The following is a 25,856-nucleotide window of genomic DNA, read 5'->3' as shown; positions in this document are numbered from 1 at the left end:
TATTTATGATGCGAAATTAATCTGTAAATAAGGAAAACAGACAGAAATTGAACAGAATTATAACATTAAAACAAAACAAAAATCAATTAAAATGTTAAATTTAATCATTGAATCATAATTAATCATCAGAGACCCCTGATCTGAGTAGAATTTTCCATAGAGAAAAGCAGTGTTTTTTTTTTAGCTCACAGACGACACAGGAGCTACTCGTCCACCGCTGCCTCGTGTGGCAAGTTTGTGTCACCTCGGGAAATCTGAACAAAAGGATTTCAAACACCGAAAGTAACGCACAAAATAACACACTTAAACGGAAGCAGCGGTGGATCGACGACGACCGACGCCGTGTGCAGTGATTTTAAAATCAAATACACACACTTTAGTTTAAAGCAAGATATCATAGATTTAAGTAGTTATATATTTTTACGATAAAGTGCGCGATCATTGACAGAACCTCAGAAGACCACACTTGGAAAAAGACCTGAAGAGTTAAAAGAATAATAAAAAGAAAGAGTTTGGTGAGTCCAAGTGGTTTAGGAGGCACTTGACAAATGCAGCGAGTAAAGATGGTTTTGTTTCCCCCTTGTGGTCGACAAAGGAATGACTTTCCTTCATTTTCTAGCGCATTCGAGCGTCTCAAACTGTCTGGTAACGATGGAGAGTTGACTCCAATAGTTATGTTTACGTGAACCATGAATTCACCATATTAAATCAAAGATGTTTCACCTCCATCTTGAAATTCTGGACATTTGACTAATTGACCTCCGTCAGGAGGTTTACAAGTTTGTCCGTCTGTCTGTCTGTTAGCAACATAACTGGAAAAATCACAGACGGATTTGGATGAAATTTTCAGGAAATGTCCACAATGGGACCAGGAACAAGTGGTTACATTTTAGACGTGATTTAAAGTTCCAGTGTGTAACAATTTGCGTGAAATTATTAATAAATAGGCAAAAATTGAAGATAAATCATAATAATTTATTGCACATGTACAATCACCTGATTGAGTGCATCGTTGTTTGGCGAGGTGAGAGATATTCACCAGGAAATGCTGCTAAATTTGACATACTGTGCCTTTAAATGTGGTATTAACGTTCAAGGCAAATTTCTTGATTTTAAAGACGACAAATGACATTTAACTACAAAAAAGATAAATGAAGAATTGCACAATGTCAGGTTTTATTCCTCATTATTTCTAGTGTTGTGATGCAAGAATTAGTCGATTAACAGAACTTAAAAATAGACAATATTTAATTATTTTGACGTGGACAAATCACCAAACGTAAAGTTCTTCTTTTTTTTTACGATCAACACCTTTTTTAATGAGGAGTGTAAAAACAGCAGCTGTGGAAGCTTGTTTCTTTTAAAAGGGAGAATTTAATATTTACCAAATATGACTTCCTGTTAAAAAACAACAACTATAACACAGGCAGATTTCAGCGCAAACAAACACATTCACATAAAACAGTGCAGATTTCCAGTTTTGTTTTGCAAAAAAAAAATTAAAAAAAAATTATACACCGATTATGGCGAGATCATTAGTTTAAAAGTTGTAGTGAGAGTTAATAGATTAAGATTAAAAAAGGAAATTTGATTTCTTTTTTAAAACCTGTAACAGAGGACACTTTTTCCTTTCTCTCTCTTTACGCACGCCTGCCCGTCCGCCCGCATGCACACACGCGCACACACACACTTGTACTTGCTGCATACTGAGGACCAGCATTTCCACTTTACAAATCAACATAATTACAAATATCTACATCATGAATGACACCTATAAAGAACTACTGGGTGCAGTACCTGAAATCTCTGAAGGTGGAGCCCCAGAGCAAAAAGTGTCTGCAACACCAGGGCTGGAAAACGGGTTTTTGTACCAAATTGAGGAGCTAAAATCAGAGTATAGCATGTTTACCTAAGGAAGTGATTTCAATGAAAACAAAGTGAGGACCGGCCAAAATGTCCTCACTTTGTAAAAATGACCTCACTTTGTTGGTTAAAACCCCTCACTGGTCCTCAGTATGCTGCAAGTACAAGAACACACACACACACAATTCACAGGTAAACGGGACACAGGTGTGTGTGTGCGGTCCGTTTAGACGCCTGATTCGAAAGTTAAAGGTCCCTCATCGCGCGTCCCCGATCGGCGGTTCATGCTGACCTTTGACCCCCACCCCAGCCAGGCCACACCCACTCACCCACCATGAGCATAGCAGAGGAGACGAGACAGGAAGTGAGGCAAGACGGAAGGAAGAGTGTTTATTTTACAGGTTGTGTGTTTGAGGGTGGAGAGAGAGAGAGCATGCATGTTCACGTGGTGCGTGTGTGTGTGTGTGTAAAAAGTGCATATCCGTGTGTGTGTGTGTGTGTGTGTGTGTGTCCTCAGCAGCCAGAATAATAACAAGTCTTTAAATCATCCCTCTAATGGCCATTGAGTCTCTGTGAGCCAGTCAGCGAGTTTCACCACAAAGCTGAGAACAAAAAAAACAGGAAACAACAACAACCAGGATCCAAATGTCAAAGATCGGAGTCGTCAAGGAGACGCACCTCCTCCTCCTCCTCCTCCTCCCCCTCTCCCTCCTTCGTGTCGTCGTCCTCTCCCACGCTGCCGTCCTGGAAGGAACAGATCAGTTGAACATAATGGACTCGGGATCTTGGTTTGCCATTTGCGCCATGTGACGGAGGATATCTTTTTTTGTGATAATACCAAGCAGCCGCCTGCAGGGGGAGACAAAGAGGAGGAGGGTTAGATACAGAGTGAGAGGAGGTGAAGGTGAAAACAACACAGGCGTTTTTGTTGGCGTGGATTGCGATTGTGATTGGGTATAAATGACAAACAATCAAAGCCAACAAAAACAAGGAGTCCCTGAGGGAGCAAGAGTCATCAGGAAGGAGAGGGAGGAGGTGAGCGACCAGAGGAAAAGAGATGTGAAAGTCTGCTAATAACTGAGCAGCTGGTCAAGAGAAGGGAAACTGGATCCCGACAGGAAACAGGAAGTGCTAAAGAGGAAGAGGAAGAGGAGGCGGAAACGCTCTGTGTCACACGAGTCTGCACGGTGAACAATATCAACAGGAATGGGAAAATGGGCAGGAACAGACATCGACTCTACACTTTAAACGTCAGCGTGAGACCAGCAGAGGGCGCTCTGGTTTGGTGACTCGTGGGACAGAGCGGTTTCCTCCTCTTCTCCTTCACACTGTAACTGTCTTAAACACACACAGAGCTGAACAAGTGTTCATCTGATTGACTTTTACAGTATTCAGTCACTCAGCTAATGATGCTAATGATGCTTATAATGATTTCAGCCGCTCTGTTCACACCTGGTGTTACACTCTATCCATCCTCAGTTCAGCTCATTCAAACGTGACCTGGTTAGTGCTCAGATTTGTCCATAAGTGGATCACTCAGGATGGGTATGATTATTACCAGGTGTGAACAGGGTCAAAGACTTTAAGACGACAAAAGGTTTCTGGTTGTTGTGCTCTTGAATTCAGGCGACGAAGAAACATCTGGAGATTCAAAAACAGCTGGAAAGAGCAGAGCTGGGTCCAAACTTTGTCACCATGTATTTACTACTCATTCAACATTCAGCTTCATTCATGAATTATATGAATATCTATATTTGAACCCAGATCTGAGAGAAAGAGGAGTCAAGATGACCTTTGGTTTGATTAGAGCTACAGCTACTGAGTTTCCAAGAGCTGCTGACATTTATTTTTTTATTTTTTTAACAAACACAGGCAGTCGCAGACACTTTGGAAACCACGTAAAGACCAACTGGAGTCAGAGATGAAGGGTCAAGGAAGAAGAAGGCGGCGTTTCCTCTAAGTCAGTTATCTATCTCAATCAATCAAGAGTGGAAAATCTGGACTGTAAATCAAATCAGCTCGAGTGTTTTAGCATCTTTATAAATATAAAAAGTAAAACTGTGCTAATTGGACTAAAGACTTGAACTACATCTTCATCTGGACTCTCTACTGCAGCTGAAGATTTCATACATTTCTTGGCATGACTCAGTAGAAATGTATTATGTTCATTTAAATAAATAAAAAAAATCCCAAAAATGAGAATGAATTATTCGATTAATTCATTAAATAACAATAATAATGTGATTTATAAGTACTTTACAATGTCATCATAAATAGGGATGATAATAATAATGAAAAGTAAAATAAATATTTACCTCTCTTTAATTTATTTCTACAAATTGCAACAATATCTTTTCTTTCTTATGTAAAATTGCCTTGTTGCTCTTTATTTTAAATAATCCTCCTACACCAGAATATAAAATACTTTATCACTTTTTCTCATTTAAATCATGTATTTATCAAAGTGAAGATTCACTTCCCTCTTTCCCTTTTTGTTTCTAAGAAAACATAGTTCTGTTTTTTCTCTCCATCTTTTCAAATTGGACACGACACCGCTGCCTTAGAGGAAACACTGGCAGGTTATTAATCTGTGGGATTAGTGATCACTTCATCAGGGTAAATGCTACCACACCACACTAACCGACTGGGTCACTACAGATCTTCTAACACCAATCATCATCATCATCACCACAGCGCTCACTACACAACTACACAACCACACAACTAGGAGAAACATCACGACTAATAACTCCACCCTTAAATACACTAAAAAAAACAACAGCGCTCCGCTACCCAAGGCGGCTAGCTACTCGCCGGGTGGTTGTTACGGCGACGGGTCACATGCTGTCAATCTGTGGAGACTCGGGAGGCAAAATGGGGGGAGTAGAGAGGGGAGGAGTTTATAAAAAAAAAGAACAAAGAAAAAATAATGTTAATGGAGACAGAAAACTGAGAGCGGGTGAATATTTTCAACATGTTGTGGAAAAAAGGAAGAAGGGAAACAACCATTTTAGTGTTTTATACACTAATGAATGTCTGATGAAGTATTTATTAAACATTAGAGCTTTAAAGTTACGGCGATATCATAAAAACAAATCTAATGAAAGGTGCTCGTGAGCTAAGAAGGCGCTAACCAGAGCTACAGAGGGTTAAAATAGAGTTTGACAGAACTACAACAAGGTGAACTTGGGGAATGGAGTGAGCACTTTTCAGACATGTCAGCTGCAAAACTGCTGCATCCAGATGTGTTTGTTACACTAAACTCCTTTAATATTCAAATATCCATTTGCTGATGTATCGTCGTGCTTCCTCGTACAATACGATAATCAATACACCAGAGCAAATATCTATATTTTAAAGGTGCCATTACTACATTCAAATTCAAAATACAGAGGTCTTTTAGGTTTTGTTTTCTGACGTAACTGGCAACCCAGATGGTTGCTCGGCAGCTGAGACTCTACTGACTGCAATGATTGGTAGACGGCGGTAGGTGGCGCCACATGCCAAAACATGATTTCAAAACATAAACATGATTTGCAGTCTGCAAAATATTTTTTTTAATGCAAATATTTTGTCTGTACTGTTGTTGTTGGTGAGTTCAGTTTGTTATATGAACATTATTCCTGAGTCTCTGTGACATATTAGGAGGATTTTATGATTTATTACATAATGCACCTTTAAATAAACAAATGAACTAACTCTAAAGTGAAAAGTCACTGCCCATTTTACTCGACAGGCGTCCCTACTTCATACACACGTTTGTATGTTTTATTTATTTATTTATCTCTGACGTACAGCACTTTGCTTCAGCTGTTGCTGTTGTTTTAAAAGTGATTTGTTTTAAAAGTGCTTTAAAAGCAAAAGTTATAAATAAAGTTGGATTGGACCGGATTGGATTGGCTGAAGAAGAGGGAGTTTACAGCGAGATAGCTACGGTAAGAGATGCTCCGTCCACGTTCAATACACAGACTTTACGAATTTTGTTCTCTATGTTGTGAATAAACAGAGAAATCCTGCACTTGGGTTAGGGTTAGGGTCCCCTAAAAAGTGGGAGGCACATATAGAAAGTGTTGTAATTCCTACACCGTTCACTTGATTCGGATGTAAATGCCCTCAAATTAAAGCTGAAAGTGTGCAGTTAAAGCACATCTTGTTACCATTTCAAATCCATTGTAGTGGTGTATAGAGCCAAAATAAAGAGAACTGTGTCGTCGTCCAAATATTTATGGGCCTAACTGTACATCCCTTTATGATTGTATTGTAATCACAGAATTAAGTATGGTATGTATGGTATTATTGGTATCGTGGACTGCGTATCCTGAAGTACACTGTGATTCCCACCGCTATCCAACACAGTAACGAAACTGTGGCATCAAACAAGGGTCAATAAGGTTTGTAGCTGATACAAACACTGCTACTTTTACTGTTGATTGTATTTTGTTATTTGTTTCACATGGAGACTATCATTTTGTATCCATGGACATGTTGCCACTGCACTTGCTGTTCAACCATGGATTTACGTAGACTACGAGATAAATCAAGAGCACATTTGTTGCCACTTTGTCCGGAAAAAAACAGCGTCATCACATCAGTATTTTCTCGTTTGAGTACTTGTTGAAAAATATTGAAAAGTACTGATTGATGTTTCCCAAACCTGAAAATGATGATCTTCTTAAATATACGGAGCATTTAAGATGATGAAATTAATACTCGATGAATCTTTGTATGTGCATCGCCATACTTCATATCGCCATATTTCAGATTTCAGGATTGCAGATTGAGTAACTAATATTTAATTTACAAATAACAAAGAATAAATAAAAATAAATGATATTGTCTTGGTTCATGTCTGAAAGGAGCTCTACACTAAAGCAGGTGACAGTTCCCATACAGGTCCCACTTTACAAGACCCACAAAACAGAAGAAAGATTCTCTATATGCAGCCCTCTCCCTTATGTGATGAAGGTCAGAGGTCAGAGGTCGTCTGTCTACACATGCTCGTCTAACACCATTAGAGGTGAATCCACACCAACCAAACAACCCACACACAACAGCAGCAGTGGCAGCAGTAGGAAGGAGAGCAGAGCAGGAGGTCTGAATGTTACGCTGGGAACTGTCAACGGCCGTTCACACCGCGTTTTTTCATGCGTCACTCCTGAGAGGCGGAGCCTAAGAGACAGGTGCGAAAGTAAGGGAGGGGTGTATGTGTAGAGGGGTGGGGCTAGTAGTCACCAGGGGCTCCTTGTGCTGCTTGAGCTCCTCCAGATGCTCTAATATATTCTTCTTTGTGATGATGCCCAACACAATCCTGAAACACACACTTGTTACTAGGGAAACTGCCCAAAAAAACAAAAAACAAATAAACAAAAACATAACAGGGTGGAACTTAAAATACTTAACAGTGTTAACGTAAAACATGACAGGATTTAAATTATAACAAAGACAACAAAACATCTTATGAATTAATTTGAACATGGGGAAATGATATCAAATGTAGTGCATGAAAATGTTCATGCATAAGTTATTTATCAAATCAAATGAAAAGATCAAAACCAACAAAATGCTTCGAGCTAAACTGCCACACTGTGTAGCTGGGATTAGCACCTGCGACCCTCATGTGAAGGATTAAGATGAAGATGGACATTAATTTAATCCCAAAAAAGAGTCCCCAGCAAAAGCCCTTTTTAATGGTTGGAATAATGTTCGATTTAAAATGACTATTCCTTGCAGATATATTGTAAATGTCTGGTGTGGAACATTTAAGAGTGGTATAATCAAGTTAAAATAAAAATGTAGTGGTTTTGAAGCTTTAAAATACTTGAGGTATGGCCTTACTTTACAGAGGATGCCATCTTAACCCCATTATCTCATCTCAACCCCAACAGACAAACAAAGCCCAAGCTCGTTATGCGTTACATTTTTAGTCGGAACGTGGGAATTTCCAACTCGGAAGACTTGGAGCAACCTCACCAACCACGACATTGTGATTCCTGGCTGCCAAAATACACATACTGCGATTTTTACAGTTGTATTCGTAATACTGTCTAATTTTTAACCACATGCAGATGCTGACTGAGTGTGCAAAATTTCATGTAGCATGTTGATTGAGTGGCTACTGACATTAGCTAGCCCAAGCTAGGTAAACTCAAATTGATGTTTGTGATCCGTTTACAGAGAGAAGGACTTATAAAGCACTAATAGATTTGATCTTTTCATGAGATTTTTTTTTTGGTTTTCTGGAAAGTATAGAACACCAGTCTTGTTTAATTTAAAAATAATAATAATATAAGAATGGATACGAAAGCAAACACTGCTGCTATACAGCAACAATAACAAGAGGTCTGAAAACTGAGGAGTAAAATGAACAACGCACGGTCAATCCCCTCATTCCTACATCTCACCAGCAGGTGGCTCTCTGCAAAAACCTGCCTTTTCCTGACTGAATAATATTTGCTAAACACATAATACTTGTTATGCAGTTGTCGTTAGTTTGAGTCGCTTGGTCTGTTATTGCTCAGCAGGATGAGATAAAGGAGGAGCAGTACCAGGCCAGGCCATGCAGATTAAAAGGACACATCCAGGACCTCAGAGCCCATGCAACACCAAGACAGTGTGTGTACATGTGTTTCTGTAGGACGACGACAGAGAGAAGGATCTGCCCTCTCTTCTTCCAGCCATCACTCATTTACGCACACGCTCTTTGCGTTTCACCTACTTACCCGTTGTGAGTGACAAGACACTGGCGCAGGCCCAGCTTTCTGAAGATGTCGACCACAATCTCCATGGGCGTGTGGTCGGTGACAGTGAAGGGGCTCATGTCCAGGATGGAGCGCAGCTTTAAGGGCCGAGGACTGTCGGCCGGCAGCGTGGGCGCGTGCTGAGTGAAGTACACTCTGGAGTTGAGCAGGATTCCCTCCTGCTTACGACGAGCATTTTCTGTTCAGGAAGGAACAAAAAAGGTTTAATGGAATACGTACATGGGGGTATAGAGGCCCATTGCCAGCAACCATCTCTCCAGTGGTCTTATGGTACATTGTGTTTGCTAATTTCAACCTTCAAATAATGTGTCCAAGATGGTACATCAACTCCAATAACATTCATACAAAACTGTATTCACTGATTCTCAGGTGTACCTAATAAAGTGGCCAGGGATTTTCTTACCTAAAGCGATAGTGATGTCCCTTCGCAGCGCAAAGCCCACCAGCCTCTGGGACTCCTTGGACACTATCACAGGGAAACCATTATAACTGGTTTCGTTGATGACGCCCTGCAGCTCCTCCACCGTCAGGTCGTCCTGCGTCAGCACGGCGAGCGGCGGGTCGCTGCGGCGCGGCCTCATCACCTCCCTGGCCAGCGTGGTGTGGGTGAATTCCTCCTTGGCGTCCAGGAAGGGGTATCCGTTCAGACGGATGTGCGCCTCGTAGATTCCCTCGCGGCCAAACGCGTCCCCAACCCATTTGCTGGTCATGACTGCAGCCATGAGGGGGACGATGTACTCTAAACCACCGGTCAACTCAAAGACGATGACGACTAGGGAGACCGTCATTCTGGTCACGCCACCTGCAGGGGAGGAAGAGGAACTGAACGCTGAAGCTTTTTTCATGACTAAACCAAGATTTCTGATTGTTTTAGCTTCTTAAATGTGAATATTTTATTTGTTTCTTTGCTCCACATAACAAAGAAATCACGAAAACTAAATCATTTTGGTCTGTGGACAAGATATTATACAAGATCATCAATTCCAGGTTTGACAAACACTGATCAATGTTTTTTTTAACGTTTTCTGACATTTTATGGACCGAACGATTAATCGAGAAAATAATTGACAGATTCATTGATTACAGAAATAATCATTAGTTGCTGCTCTATATAAAACATGCAGAGAGACGGAAATGTTTGCATGTATCACACAATTACAAATCATAGTCATGAGGAAGAAGTAGTAGGAGTACCCATAGTAATTTACCCATAGTGAATCGAATGCTGAGTCAGTTACTTTTTTACATTATTTTTGGCTTTGTGTGCTCAGTTCCCAAATAATATACATGTGTGAAACAGTATCACAAGCATGAAAACAAACTGGTATCAGTAACTGTACACTTTCCTGCACTGCTGTCTATAAACTGCTGACTCACCCAGACACGCCGCCGCCCCCACCATAGCGTAAAGACCTGGAGTGATGCAGTCTGCTCCGACCTCACACCACTCTTTAAACAGGAACCAGTCGTGGTGGTAGTAGGCCAACTGTTCCATGGCAATGCCTACGATTCGCCCTGCGATCGCTCCGATCGCCATGCTGGGGATGAACAAGCCTGACGGCACCTGAGGGGGTGAGAAACACAGGCAGTGGTTTCAATATCAGAGCGTCAATATTCTCTCTGGTTCAGACCGGTTCGGACAGAAAAATGGAACCCATGCCGCACTCTACTGGTTAAACATCGTCATACATTCAGGCATCACCTTGAGTCCAAATGTGAATATAGTCATGATGATTTTAAAGATGAGAGCCAGGCAGAGCTGCCAAATGGCGGCGTAGACGCCAGGCCCCGACGGCCGGTTGGGGTTGTCAGAGAAGGCCTTGCTGCCGTTCATCTGGGTGCGGTACTGACAGAGCTGAGACGACTCCAGCGGGCCGCAGTCGGTGAACAACTCTTTTATCAGCTCGCTGGTGTTCTGACGCGTGTACGGGTTTGGGAAAGCGACCACAGCTGTGATGGCGGCCACGAGGATCACCTCCAACACTGGGTACTTCCCTGCGGACACGGACAAGACGGTAAGAGTGTTTGACTTTATAATATCAGGAACTTCTCACTGCGTAAGAAAACACTTGGGTCTTATCCACATACAAACTTATGGAAACACATGGAATTAACCCAATACAATGTTTTTCTTTGTTGTTTTTATAGAGTTTTTCTGTAAACTTGGCATTATTTATTTCAAGAAACATCTTCATCCAAACTAAAAGGACTCCAAGAGCTGTAGTACATATGCCAGGCCTGTATGTGGAGCTGTAACGCTGCTACAGATCATTGTATACATTATAATGTAAGCAATCACAGAAACGGAGACAGAATGAAGCCAGTGGGACTGAGAAAGAAAATAAAACAGAGAGCTAATAGACCAAGCAATCTCCAAACACAAGCACAAAAAGATAACAGTGATGTAGATGACGAGAGCGAGTATAGAGCAGACTTCATGAAAACACAGATGTAATGTAGGCAGGCATGCAGTATCTGACCCATAATCTTTGTGTAAAAGAAAACAGTAATGTAGATCTTAATCTAATTTTCCTCACATATTTCACTGAACTGAATCCTGAATCAAGTCAATAGTGCTTACCGAAGCGAGTTGACTTGCGCCGCCTGCACCAGGAAATGTTAGCTCGGATGAAGAAGGCTCCCCAGAGACCTCCGAAGACTCCCAGGAGGATAAAAGGGATGAGCTCAAACAGGTACCATGGCGTGTGGTACTCCACATAGAACAGCACCAGGCGGCTGTTACCAAAGGGGTTGATGGAGCGCAGGACAAAGGCGGCCACCAGGGCGGCGAAGAAGGAGCGCCACAGCGTCTTCAGAGGGAAATAGTAACTCACCTGGAGGAAGAAGAGTCAGATGTGAAACCTTTTACTATAATTTTGCATTATGTTACCATGTAGAGATTTAGAGAATAATGATGAGTTGCAGCTCTAGACAGAAACAGAATGTACCTCCTCCAGGCTGAAGAGAACTCCTCCTATCGGGGCTCCAAAAGCCACAGAGACCCCGGCCGCTGATGCAGCAGAGAGAACCTGAGAGGGCAAAACAAACGCACCTCATTTTTTTTGATACAAGTCTCTTACAGCAAAAATACTGTGAAAAATGATCTTTCCTCACAAGTTCAGAATCAGTATGGTGGCTTACGTCATAAACACAACATGTGACATTCCTATTTCAAAGTAAAAGCACTCAAGCTACTAATACTTTTTTCTTTCAGTGTTTTATTATGAAATTTAGACAGCACCAACTGATGTGCAGCGTCATACTGCAGAATCTTGACATTAGACCGAGTACAGAGCAGTATTTAAAAGTATGTTTTATGATTTTTCAAAGGCAGGTGAGCAGTAACCTGTAACAGAGGTACGTGCATGTGCAGAATGTTCCAGGCTCTCATTAATTAATTCATTAATTCATTAATTACGAAAGGGGAGGGAGGACAGGAGGTGTCCCAGAGGAGCCCATGATTGTTCATCACGATGACTCACCTCTCTCTTCTTGGCTTCGTTCTTGCTGTACTTGGGGAAAAGGTAGGAGAAGATGTTTCCACAGCAGCAGGCCACATGGACCAGAGGTCCTTCTTTCCCCAGGCTGAGGCCGGACGCCACAGCCAGCACCAGAGTAATGGTCTTGATCAACAGGGTCCACTTGCCCAGGTAGCCCCGGATGATGAACCCACTCAGGATGGTCTTGATCTGACAGAAAGAAAGAAGGTGTACATATTGAAATGAAGTCGATGCTCAACACACTCTATTGCACTACAGCTAATTTTTAGGTCTTGGTTAGTGGAGTTTCCCACTTGAACATCATTTTCCTCACCTCTGGGATCCCTGAGCCACAGGCGTAAGGAGCAAACACCTTCACCAGACAGACAGCCAGGAAAGCGAAGGACAAAGCCCAGTAGATGTACATGAAGTAGTTCATGATGTATGAACCGGGACCCTGCAGAGAGGAAGAGGAGGAGACACGAGATATGATATTCATTACCCAGAATTCTTAAGTTCTAGTTTTTATGGAAACACCCTAACCCTGAACATATCTGCATAATAAATTATGTTGACTTCAATATTAATCTGCAAAGCCCCATGACCTCGGAAATTCAAATGAAAGGCACCGTGAATGTGAGTGTTCAGGCCTCAGGTGTGCCAGTGTTAGTCTACCTCAGCCTGGCCCAGTATTAGCTCGGCCCAGCTCTTCCACTGAGGACACTTGTCCCGCTCAGCGAAGGTGGTCTCATTGGACGTCCAGCAGCACTGCTCGTGGTTGAACCACATGGCGCTTAGACACACGCCCTCCTTTAGATCATTCAACCAATCAGCAACAATGTCAATAAGGCCAGCCAAAGCACCTGGCAGGAGGAGGGGGGGGGGGTGAAGGAGTGAAGCCAAGGAGAAAGGAGAGAGATGGTAGAAGAAGAAGAAGAAAAGGCATCATTATCAGAATCATTAAACAGATTCGTAAGAGCCTGATAGAGTAAAAATAAAAAGCTCTTTCACCAAAACTACATTACATGTTAAGACACTTCTCAGAATAAACAACTGAAAACAATTATTTCACATTTAAAGCTGCAGTGCGTAACTTCTAAACAAACGTCCGTTACATTCAAACCAATGTGAAACACATTGCTGATTAAGTCTATCACCTCTACGTGACTGTGTTTCTCAGTATAGCAGTGTTTAGTTCTCGTGTTGCCCACCAATATTCCCGCGCTGCACACAGGAAGTGATGAGTTTTATGTCGAGACAGATCGAGGTAAAAGCTAAATTGTGCTGGTAAAGCAAGATGGCTGCAAACCAGTTGGAGTACGAGTAAAAACGCTAAGAAGCATCCATGAAAGGTAAGATAGAGGCTTCTTTGTCCACGTAAACACTTGCTCTGCTGCTGTATACACACAAATGCTCCCTCAGTCAGGTCTGTGTTCAGATGAAGGACAGAGCATACCAATAATACATCTTTTCTGCTCACTAAGACCAAACTGAAGCAACTGGTGCGTGCGTGCGTGCGTGCGTGCGTGTTACCTGAGGCCAGGCCGGTGAGTGTCACCACCAGCCACCCAGACCAGGCATCGTACAGACTCTTTGTGAACTCCCATGCCGACTCCTTTTTCTTACTGTTGATCTGAAAACATCACACAAAGAATTATAATAATACAGGTAATAAAACTCAGTTCAACTGCTCATTAAAACAAATATCAAATCTGCCAATCACATGGCAGCAACTCAGTGTTTTTACTCATGTAGACATGGTGAAGATAGGTTCAAACTGAGCATCAGAAAGAGGAAGAAAAGGTTTGAAGATTAATGGTTTTGGGTGAGTATTTCACAAACTGCTGATCTAATGGGATTCTCATGCACAACAATCACCAGTGTTTATAGAGAATGGTCCAGAAAAAGAGGAAATATCCAGTGAGGAGCAGTTCTTAGAGAGGAAATGGCTTGTTGATGCCACAATAAGTCAAATAACAACTTGTTACAAAGGCAGTATAAAGAACATCTCTGACAGAAAACTTCCCTAAATATGTGACAGTAAATTCCAAATTAAGTTTTCATTTTTATGTTGATGTTGACAATTCTGGACATGTTTCATCCACTGTTAAACCACTGACACTAAAACTGCTGACCTGTGCTAATGTGTAACACACTTCCTGTGAAGAAAGATTTTTATTTTCTCTGACACCAGTGGTGAGTCTTTGAGCTTCATGAAGTAAAAACTGTAAACACTGCAAAAAATATACTAATCAGCCACTTCATTTGGTACACAGCTAATACACAGTGCTTTTGTCTGATTAGACATTTGCAACAGTAAACAGACTGTTTAACATCAGCTCCTCTGATTTATTTCTAATAAAAAGTATGAACAGTGTGAAAACGATAACTGATAAGGCTGCAGAATAATCAAAATCACAATATGACCAAGTGCATCACAAGACACTGAAATGACATTTGATATCTTTCAAAAGAATCGCAATATATTTTGACCATATTGTGCAATTCTAGAAGGCAGTGTGATGCAACAGGTTACAACAGCCAATCAAACCAGGTTTAAAGCCTTCTGCCGTCGTGGTCAGATGACAACTTATACTACATGTTTAAAACCATATGAAGGCTTTTTTTTTAAGGACTCGTCACCTTTCTGTGTCTCTCTCGGTCCTTGCACTTCTCACGAACCCAGTCGATGGTGTGGAAGTCGTCGTAGGTCCCTACACCAGGTATGGGCTCCTCTAGGAAGTCCAACAGGTGAGTGGTGCTGCTGGCAGCTCCGCCTCCGTTAGACATGGCGTAGTTAGACCCTGAACAGGAGAAACAGACGGAACAAGAGAGAGGGAGAGAGAGAGAGAGAAGGGGAACCTTTAATTCAACATTGTACAATATGACACATTTTAGAAGCCGACATACACTACCGTTCAAAAGTTTGGGGTCACCTATACAATTTTTTGTGGTTTCCATTAAAAGTCACACTTTTATACAAAATGAATAGAAAATATAGTTAAGACATCGACAAGATTATAAATAATGATTTTTATAATTGCACAAGGGTTTTCAAGGGTTTTCTAATCATCCAATCAGCTTTCTAACGCGATTGGCAAACACAATGTACCATAAGAACAGTGGAAATGGGCCTCTATACACCTATGTACATAAAAACCAGACGTTTGGAGCTAGAATAGTCGTTTACCACATTAAAATAAGTGTTTTTCCTTCAAAAATAAGGACATTTCTAAGTGACCCCAAACTTTTGAACAGTGGTGTACACAGACATATTGGTATTTTGTCTCCAAATCCAACTTTCCATTGGTCAGATGCAAGAATTAGTGACAGCTCTTGACTACACATTGCCACAAATGGAGGAGTCCTCTTTTCACTCCTTCCTTGCCCAAGTGCATCATGGATTTACATTAGCCTTCATATAACAGAAAGCATGACCTTCTTCTTTGTTTGCATACAAAGCTTCTGCTTCAAAACACTAAATCCCTGCTCTGGGTGGTTTGTCCCTTCAGGCTGCTGTAGAAATATGGTGGTGCAAGATGGCACAACAGAACTATAGAGCCAAAAACTAAAAACAAATCACCTCTCACTTCCTGCAGCTCACTGGCCACACCTAGATAATCTAGCCCTATGCCCAATAATAACCATCTTACGTCAGTACGGCAATGAGTTGAACATGACTCATCATCGTCACCTAGAATAAATCAACAATTTGTACAGAAAAATACAATGCAAACATTGTCCAGTGCCTTTTCAGCGATGAGCACAGGAGTTTCAAATGTCATCTGTTAAATCGAATTTGTTCTGCCTGGGTGAACAGATACAGTTTGGCAAATAAAGTAAAGTGACACATCTGCAGCTGCACGTGCACTCACACTCAAGCTCAGAGGGTTATTTTCTCTGCTTCATCTGGAAAACATCACAAGACATCAATACGTGGCTTTCATTAGCTGACATATTGATAAATGAATCATGTAATAAAAACTGTAGTTTAAGAATCTGATAATTAAGCATCTTAATTACACTAAAGAATAAGTCACCATCACACGTTTGGGATATCATGGCCAAACCCATTCGCCAAGACGCCAAAGCTGCCTACATGTGATATGATGACAAATATGTGAAACGTCTTCATCAGCAACACAATAGTCGCACTGTGCCTGACGATGACAAAAGGCAGATGTGGAACAACAATCGGAGCTTTTGATGCGTTAAAGGCCAGCGAATGTTCCGATTCGTCCAATTTATATCAATCTATTTCAACAGGGCTGTGACTGGTTAAGTGTGTTGGATGCAAGCTGCCATTCAACTCCATAGAAGAAGAGGAAAATTGAGAAATTCAACCAATACTTTTTATCAACAAAACTCATTTCAGGCCTAAAATCCTCATTGTTCTCCTATAAGCTTTGATGTTTCTCAGACACCAAGATGCAGTTTTTAACGGAAAACTGTCAACTTGATTTACGGCAAAGAGGAGCTGCACATGCAACACAATGAAGAGCACAGCGTTCAACAACTCCCGATCATTCAATCGTTGTAATAGCTGTGAGGAAAAGTACCCATGTTTTACGACTGCTGCATCATCAGTTTCCACAATAAAATGTTACTTCTTCTCTGGAAATTGAGGAAGTTACTCAATTTGACAGAACATTTTACCAGATAAATTCAACTTTAATAGAAAATCTACTCTTATTTATTGGGTATTTTGAATTAAAACACCACATATTCAATTGTGGGCAGTTATTTATCAAAGTGCTTAAAATACTACGCCAAGAAAACCATCTGAACATCAAACATACTCATTACACTACTTGTTCTATTCTCCATTAGGTCTTTAATTTGCATTTTCACTACTTTTTATAACCGTCAAACAATACCTCATTCATTGCTCTCTATTCTCTTTCACCAGCGACAAGAAATCCCTTTCATGATTCGATCTAGGTCCATAAAACAAATCATAAACACAGCTGCAACTTTTCCCCAAGCATTACTACATTGAAACTGCTGCACCCTTTACAATGATTTTACTGTGTAGTCATAAGAAACATCATTAGATGTTGCTTTGATGAGAAATACATCTCAACTAAGAGCTAATTTTCTACAAAGACAGTTTCCCCATAAGACCCAATATTTGAATGTGGGCCATGATGGAGTCTTTGAAAGTCACTCCCTTTGATGTTTGATGATATGAGAGATGGTGTGAAAGCTGCTGGAGGCCTTTGGTGGAGTGAAAGTGACGAGTATTGCTGTGGAGTCAGCTGCAGTATGGACTTCTGTGTGGATGGACAGTGTGTGCTTGACAGGGGAGGCGAGGCGAGTCGTGATGACTCACACTCTATGACTCAGTGACAGTAGCAGTCTGACAAGGAGGTCTGGCCAATGAGATTCAACAGGAGTGTGGGGTAAAGAGACTTAATGGATTTATGACTATTCTTATCTCTATTCAGACAAAAATCAAATATGGAGCCGTTCATTGGCAAATAATGCAGAGTGTATGTTGTCCGGGCAACCAAAATGAGATCACCTGGAAGGCTGGGGCCACAAGAGATGCTTGTGCGTCACATCTACATGGTAGTAGCCATTTTGTGGTCTTGTTGGAAGGGAACTGATGTAGTTACTGGGGTAGATTTAGCTAAATCCAGTTCAGACTTTAGTCTGTGAAAACTATTTAGATAGAACCCAGGAGAATCTGTAACCTTAGTGTTCCTGTTGTAATGAGCAGAAGAAGAAGGTGTCAGGACCCTAGAGTCCTTCGAATGAGGCAAACAAATGCAGAAAATGTGTCGGATGAATCATATCCCAGAATTCTTTGCACACCAGAAAAAAACTGGTAATGTAACTCGTAAGTTCTCTCTGTGCTTCACTTCGCCTTTGAAGGGTAATGTTGATGGAAGTAAAGACTCTTATGCCCTTATATTCAGCATTGATATAGAGGGAACACATTGATTTTTAATAAACCTTTCTAACCACTCCTTTCATACTATAGTGGCAGGCAGCAGTAACATTACATGTGTGTCCTAGTTCAACACAAAGGTGACACAAGTGCATAACAAGATTTAGAAAAACAGAAATTCCTCATATCCATGGTAAAGTGATGTTCCCATCCTTGTGTAGAAGTAATATACTTGACTCATGAGGCAAGTTCAACAGGTTTGATTGGAAATAAAATAAAAACAACTACAATGCTAATCATGAACACACACCTAAAAGCAAACATCGCCTGAAAATAGTTAATAATTTCAACAAATATTTCAGTAAAATGTCCATAGCTGAAGACAACAGAGCAGAATTAAGAAGCTATTGCTCAACATTACAGTCAATATCCAACTCGGCACAAAAAAGGATGTGGCTGATTTTACCTTCCAGTGAGAAGAAGAGGATGTAATTAATGAGAGATAGAATAAAATATCCTTCTGATGATGATGTTGCACTACTGGCACCGATCAGCCTCAGGGCCAAGTTGCATTGACGCCACAGAAAAAAAACAGAAACCATAGAGAATTGCATGCGACCACATCAGCAGTGTCGCACTACAGTTCAGCGGGGACTCACATAAGAGACACACACATACACATACACACACAACTAAGGTAGTGGTTATTTCCACCTGTGCATTAGTACAATGACGCTGCAGTTCTGTTCAGGGCAAGAAGCCACGTAGGTGCACAAAGACAATGAAGTGGAAAATGAGCATCGGCCACAGGTTTCAGGTTATTAATGGCTGCATTCCTGGGTATGAGGCCTACTCAGTAAATCAGATCAAGGGGGGGTTAAGAGGCAGGCTAGGACATTGCAGGTCAGTGGGGTTGGAGTAGGTTTAGTCTGCTTAGCCATCATGTGACCAGCCAGCTGACCTGACTGAAGGAACACACAAAAGGCAGGTGGATAACGGGTCAAAGTCCAAAAAGCCTGACCATTTACACAACTTGTCCTCATGTGTTTACATATGACGTCCTGGTTTCAACAGAAAAGGCAGCCGTTTTTAAAGAAAATGTCTTAAAGTGACCAAAATATTGTTCAAATATGACAATTAAATGGAGAACTATCAGAAATGATGCAAGTACATTGACTTTAAACATGTTATGTCTGCACTACAGTAATAATATTAACGTATCAACTAAATATTAAACACATGAAACACAACAAAAAAACTTTTGGAGGAGAAAGGTAGAATGACTTCCAACCCAACCGATTAATGGGTTTACCTCTACTACCATGACCTTAACCTAAATCTAATCGGTTAATCTGCGATTCCAAGTGAACATTTGAAAGACGTTAGACTTGCATATTCATGAGGCAAACATTAATTCCGACATTGACTACCTTTTGTCCACTTTTTGTGCCAACTTTGAAAGGATGCTCTCAAAACGTTTCTTGAGATGTCGAGTTCACAAGAATGGGATCATTCTTTCAATGTACATGTGGATGGATTAATGGATGGATGAACAAGTGGAAATATAATCCCGCCATCAACAGCTGTCTCGTGTGCAGAGGCATAGCCATACAAGTGATAGACAGATGGGTGTGCAAGAAAGTGTAACCACATGGACTACAGGAGAAACTATTCGTAAACCACATATTAAACGAAAGATGAGGAAACTTCAAGTGCAAGAGGTGAGGAAGTAACAGCTCAAATGTAAGGTTGTGTGCAGGGAGATGGTTTTATCTAAAGGAGATGTTGGCAGTCGCTAAACTCACCGGGGGCCTTTTGTATTTGCCCACTCTCCATACAAAATCTAATAAGGTCTGGAGGAACCAACTGCAGAAAACTGAGAGGGAAAAACTCCCTGAACGACACACAAAACAGACAAACAATCGCATGGTTTAAGCTAAAATGTCATATATATATAGTTAATCAGGTCGATATTTGCCATTTTTTACTAATAGGAATGGATCACTTATTGTTTTTAAATTTGAAAATCATTACATTTTTATATTTTGATTAGAAATACTGTATATAATTGCACTGCAGTGCAATGTGGATTGGAGAGACGGCATTAGTGTTCTATAGCTGGTTATCATCATAAACTGGTTAAAATAATACCATTATATCACCAAAAAATAAATTTTTTGGATTATGTATTATCATTAAACAGAAGGGGAAGGGATGAAGGGGATTTCTATAGCCATTTTTTTCTACGGCCATAGAAAAACCCATTTTCGGGCTACAGTCTGACAACAGGCCTCTGTTCTGTGTGCCATGAGGTGATCTTACCAACAGGTGTCCTCATAACGCAGGGAGTTTGCTTTTGACAACAAACACCATACATTCATCCACACATGAGGGGGGGGGGGGGGCGTGGGAACATTAAAATGGATGCCCAGGATTGTCTCTTTAGTTGCTGCTGCTGCTTTAAGGCCCAACCACAAGCCTTCATCACAATTCTTCCTTATCGCCTTTATCTCCGGCTGACGTGCAACGCACACACTGCCGGTTAATCATCGACACGGGGGGGTGAACGGTGAAAACGACGTGCACATTGAGCCTGTCAACATGCAGCATGGATGACATTAGCATTGGTAGATCCCGACGCCTACAAGCTTCCATGTCTCACCAACAGTAGCTACAACGCCACACACACACTCTCGCTGTAGAAGCCTGTGTCATCAAGAGGGACGAGAGGAGACGGAGATGAGGGGATGTGTGGCGTACCTCTTTTAGGGATCTCCTGCAAAGGGATGGTGTCCCCTCCCCCGTCGTAGGGCAAATAGGGGTCGGCCATTGCGTCCTCCTCCTCCATGTTGATAACTGAGACGAGGCTAAACTAAGCTTCACTACACACTGCTGTGTCTGTGTCTGTGTGTGTGTTGGTTGCTGCTGCTACCATGTTTACCAGAGGGAGACAAGTGGAGCAGTGTGTGTGTGTGTGTGTGAGTGTGAGTGTGAGGGAGAGCGCATGTGCGTTTGAGTGTGTGCGCACGGTCACATCGCCCACCCTCCCTTTTCTTTCTCGCTCTCTACTGCAGCAGCTGACAGCTAGAGCTGATGATGTCATCACACACACACACACACACAAAGAAGGGAAGACGATCACACCAGACTGGTCAGCCCTGCCTGCTCGGTTGCCAGGGGAGATAAGTGAGCCCTGCCTGTATGGGAGCAACCATGGTGTTGGGTCACAGGGGTGTGAGAGTGTGGAAGAGAACAGGTTGTTTGAAAAGCCTTGGGTAAAATATCCAATTGCGATTTTTTTCTGACAAATACAGTACATTTTATTTACCGTTATACATTTCAAACAAGATGAGTTATAACCACATGATACCATCGATATATGAAGTACACATATACTTAAGATCAACTCAAATGGGCCCGCAACTAATAATTATTTTCATCAATTAATCTGTCAATTACTTTCTGGATTCATCAATTAGTTGTTTGGTCCATAAAATGTTGTAAAATGTTCATCAGTGTTTCCTAAAATCCTCAAATGTTTAGTTTTGTTTTGTCCACAAACCAGAATGATTGAATATGGCTGGAAATACTTATTGATCTTTATTTTTTTAAACAAACAAACTGATTGTATTGTTTCAAACTGCGTTTTCAATTCAAAAACAACTGTTCAGTTTTTAACAGCAGCTGACACTTGAGCGAGTAGTCAACTAAGGTTATCTTTCCCACTATAATAGCGTATGGTCGCATCTTACTTAATGTACATAAAGATGTGATGCTATTCAAATAAAATGTAATTGGATTTGATTAAATCAATAAATTCTACTTAAAAAGAGGAGTTGCGCAACTGCAGTATTGAAAAAGCTCCTCAGTCACTTAATTCTGATGCAAGTCTGATTATCGTCTTGTTATAGCAACTCAAAGAATGACTGCGGTTCACACTTGGCCTCAGGTAAATGCAGCATTATATATATATGTTATATATATCAAAATACTTGGGTTTCCTCTCCCGACAGCAACAAGTGAAGACGAATCATAGATGAAGCATCTTCAATAAAACCTTTCTTACACTCCTGGAATTAGCCAACCAGACTTTACAAACGGACCAAGCACCAGCCAATCAAATCACTTCATGTAGTTATTACAGCACGAGCAATACCACATCAATAATGTCCCAAATAATGCCTAATAATTTGAGTCATATGCTCTTCTGGCTTTCATATTATGGACATTTTTCATAAACGCCAACAACAACAGTATGCAAAGAGATGCCTTCAGCATGGTGACAGCAGGTGCTCAGTCCTTTTTTTCCATGAAGTACATCATCTGGACATCATTTTCATCAGTTTCCACTTAAAACTGTTCACAACTGGATTTCACACTGGTGCAAACCACCTTTATGATATGTATTGCACTTCCCAGACTTAAACAATGAGACATTGACATTCCACACACTACACGACTGTCCTTGAACTACCATTGCCTCTTACCTTTGAGCAGGGCTGTTGTTGCTAGGCAATAACACAGGTGAGGTCAGCCATGGTTTGTCACCACGTTTAACAAATGTGGAAAAAAAGGAAAAAGTCCCTCGTGTCTCTGTGATCCGCCCATTTGAAAGGATTTAAGATCAAGAGCCAACGTTTATCACCGTTACTTCTCTTACACACACAACAATGTGCTAATATTTCCATACGGCTGAGGAGTGAGCTGGCTCACCGCTCATACTGCAGACTTAGTTCCGAGGGAGACCTTTACATACTTTACTGTGAACCAACCCCTCAGCATGACGTAAAAATAGCACCCGAGAGTAGTTCACCAACTTCAAGGAAGGGCTATTCATTCAGACACTTCCCTATCCACTGGCTCTCACAGGCAGCCAAACAGGTTCAAAGGAATGTTAGCGTACGAGAAGGCCAGACACAAATCAAGACAGACGAGATCTGCAGGTGAAGGCCAGACACATACTTGATTGCAATATGGTCCAAAAATTTCAATATTACAATATGGGCCAAATAGTAGCTGTGTGTACTACTAATGTGGCCCACTAATGTGTATTTGTTGGAGGAATGACAACAGAAGTGTTGCCAAGGTTAAGGTTAGAGTTAAGGTTACTCTGTGTTTTCATCACTGCCACGTGAGACAAACATACACACTCCCCGATTCGTCTCTTAAAAGGATTGTTCATGTGTTTTGAAAGGGTAGGTACTATTAGGGCTGCAACCTTTACTCAAGTGATTCGAGTCAATGGATTACAGAAATTCCTTGAGGCAAAAACTCTGCCTCGAGTATTCGTTTAAATCCTATCTCACGCGGCCTGTTCAGCGCAGGGATCATTGTTCCACACGGACCGTTTTAGCAGAAGCACAGAGCAGAAATCCGGATGACGGAGAGCGAAACTGCCCGTCCAAATGTGGGACCATTTCACGCTTAAACAAGAAGCCAACAAGGTGCAGTGTAACCACTGAAAGCTACATCTGGCGTACCACAACAGCACATCCTCAATGATTCAGCATCTGAGCCCAAAGCATCCAGTTGCTAAAGCTTCGTAAACAATGACGTTAGCCGATTTAATGTAGCTTTCTAGAGCTGCATCTATCAAATATTTTTATAATCGAGTATTCTACCGATCAGAACCCTAACCCTATTTGATAGCTGCAGCCCTACTTATGTTGAATCATTGATTAACAAACAGCAGACTTTTTGGGGTACCCAAACAAATTTGAAGAATTTTTCATAACCTTTTAAATTGATATTTAAAATATGTGTATGTGTTTTACAGAATGCATAATGCATAAAATGTCATTCAGAGTGTGGAAGAGAAGTAGTTTAATTTAGCCATCCCTCCCAGTATAGCCAGTGGCATATGTGGCAGTGGTATGTTTACTGTTGGATCGGCTGCATGTCGCAGATGAAGAAACTGGGAAACTTCAGAAAGAGCAGAATCTGCATAATAATAATAATAATAACCAAACCAGTCAATGACGAATGAACAGTGGATGCTGCAGATCAGACGTTGATGTTGACAACAGATACAACAGCAAAAAGCAACAGCACCACCAAGCTTCTGAATGAGTGAGTGACATGTGAGAAGAAAAGCTACCTTATCAACTGTAGTTCCAACATATTCCATAAATACTGCATCATTAATATGTAGCACATTCAAACTAACTTGATAGTTCACAACACCACCACCACTGCATCAGTCTTTAACATGCGCACTGACAAAAAGATCCATGTAAAGCGAGAGAGAGGCCACACCGAGCCAGGAGAGAGGAGCAGGCAAAAGAGCGAATATGACGTAATGTTTATAAAACAAGCATCACAGCTATGATACAAGACAAGATAGACAAAAGAAGACTAATGCTGTGGGTCTAATAAACCACTTCAGAGAGCCTCACACATGTTTATAAAGCATTGTATTCATAGACTTTAAGACGGGATATGAGTCACATGGGTTGGATTGGGAAATCATTTCAATAAATGCAGGTGCGGGTATTGCACTTGTTCTTTATTCATTTATAACCACCTGTGAGGCTTGAAAGGTAAAAAAAAAAATGGGAGCAGGATGATCATTTGCAGGGAAGCAGGTGTCTGAAGTGTGCAACAAGAGGAGTATTCAGAGCAGCTGATGGGTGAGGATCAATATGACAAAGAGATAAGATTAGAGCATGATGGAAGCTGAGTGAGAGTTCACAGAACATATCTGACTGAAGAGTGAAGGCCGGGGGTTTGCCAACCCTGGGTCAGGAAAGGAAAGCTTGAGAAGACTTCATCCAGATTTTGAGTGAGCGATCAAACTGCCTCCCTACCTGGAGAGGCGGCATCTCCATCTAGGAGGTTGTCGTCCTCAGTGGTGTGGAAGTCCATGATGACGCCAGCTCCATCCAGCAGCTCCTCGTCGCTGCTGGCGCTGGCGATGCTGTTGTAGCTGTTCCTGCAGTAACCTCTGTGGTACAGCTGCTTCGACTCCATTTAGCAACACGCCAGTGCCCTGCACGATAAGAAGGGCAGGGCGGGATATAAGAAGAGGACAGGAGATGAGAAGGATGAAAGAGTATGATACTCTGGGTAGTGCATCTTCATGTTCTGTGAGAACCTGATCTACTTCCTCTCCCTAGAGGCTTTTAGAATAAGTGTTTAATTATTACTTTGCTATTCCCAAATATTGTTTCAATCACATGACAACTAGACGAGGAAATCCCCTCTTGATGTCTTGAAATCAGGATTTACAGCTGTTTTCCCCCTTCTGTTTGCAGGTTCAATTTAAGAAAGTTACTCACAATGTATTATAAGCATTCAAACACTTACTGACATGTGATTGTTAAACTAGCTTTCACCTTTTATGTTGTAGCTGTTTAATATCATTGCTATTGTGACTGTGCCAGTACATATTCAGGATTTTAGTCGTATGTACTGTATTTACATTATTTTAAGTCTATGAATGTGCTGTTTAAAGCCTGATGGAACTTATTGGAAGAGTAAGATGACTGGTGGGGTCAAAAGGGCTGAGGGTGGAGGAAAGAGTAAGGACTTTGGTGAAAATCTGTTGCGAAGAGCTTTGAATTGAGAACTTTGAACTGTGTAGGGGCAGCACTGAGCCTCTCGCAGTGTTTACCCTGCCAGAAATTAGAGGAAGAAGAAGATCAGACAATGTGCACAAATCGGCAGGGACATTTAAAATTTGGTGGGCTGGGCGATAACACGATTGTGATATCACAATTTACCTCGATATAACTTTGATAGAACTCATTTCATCCACGTTTTGACAGACAACCCAAACAGCCAATGACAATGAGAGAAACAGTGCTGTTGTGAACCAAAGTTGACACACAAGATGTAAGACGAGCAGTGGGGAGGCACTGCACG

At 41.3% G+C, this 25,856-nt stretch overlaps 1 protein-coding gene across 5 annotated transcripts in view; it reads right to left on the bottom strand.

Moving 5' to 3' along the window:
• Window positions 1–1,116: 1,116 nt before the first annotated feature.
• clcn3 (chloride channel 3) overlaps window positions 1,117–25,856 on the bottom strand; it is a 29,329-nt gene continuing 4,589 nt past the window's right edge. Inside the window, exons 2-15 of one of the 5 annotated variants that reach the window (XM_083906838.1) lie at window positions 24,800–24,981; window positions 14,744–14,904; window positions 13,634–13,733; window positions 12,776–12,963; window positions 12,435–12,557; window positions 12,104–12,310; window positions 11,570–11,650; window positions 11,203–11,455; window positions 10,324–10,616; window positions 9,999–10,185; window positions 9,025–9,423; window positions 8,583–8,799; window positions 7,096–7,171; window positions 1,117–2,712 (exon numbers count right to left, since the gene is read on the bottom strand). In XM_083906838.1, the coding sequence (XP_083762964.1) occupies window positions 2,512–2,712; window positions 7,096–7,171; window positions 8,583–8,799; window positions 9,025–9,423; window positions 9,999–10,185; window positions 10,324–10,616; window positions 11,203–11,455; window positions 11,570–11,650; window positions 12,104–12,310; window positions 12,435–12,557; window positions 12,776–12,963; window positions 13,634–13,733; window positions 14,744–14,904; window positions 24,800–24,962 (2,649 nt within the window). In that variant the 5' untranslated portion in view covers window positions 24,963–24,981 and the 3' untranslated portion in view covers window positions 1,117–2,511. Of the gene's footprint in view, window positions 2,713–7,095; window positions 7,172–8,582; window positions 8,800–9,024; window positions 9,424–9,998; window positions 10,186–10,323; window positions 10,617–11,202; window positions 11,456–11,569; window positions 11,651–12,103; window positions 12,311–12,434; window positions 12,558–12,775; window positions 12,964–13,633; window positions 13,734–14,743; window positions 14,905–20,753; window positions 20,923–22,480; window positions 22,609–24,799; window positions 24,982–25,856 lie in introns of those variants that run through there. The other 4 variants (XM_083906834.1, XM_083906837.1, XM_083906835.1 and 1 more) reach the window with 4 other exon arrangements.

The sequence above is a fragment of the Microchirus variegatus genome (assembly GCF_963457635.1).
Source record: "Microchirus variegatus genome assembly, chromosome: 20".
NCBI lineage: Eukaryota > Metazoa > Chordata > Actinopteri > Pleuronectiformes > Soleidae > Microchirus > Microchirus variegatus.
The sequence above is the reverse complement of the archived record's forward strand: the minus strand, read 5'-3'. Positions and strand labels throughout refer to the sequence as shown.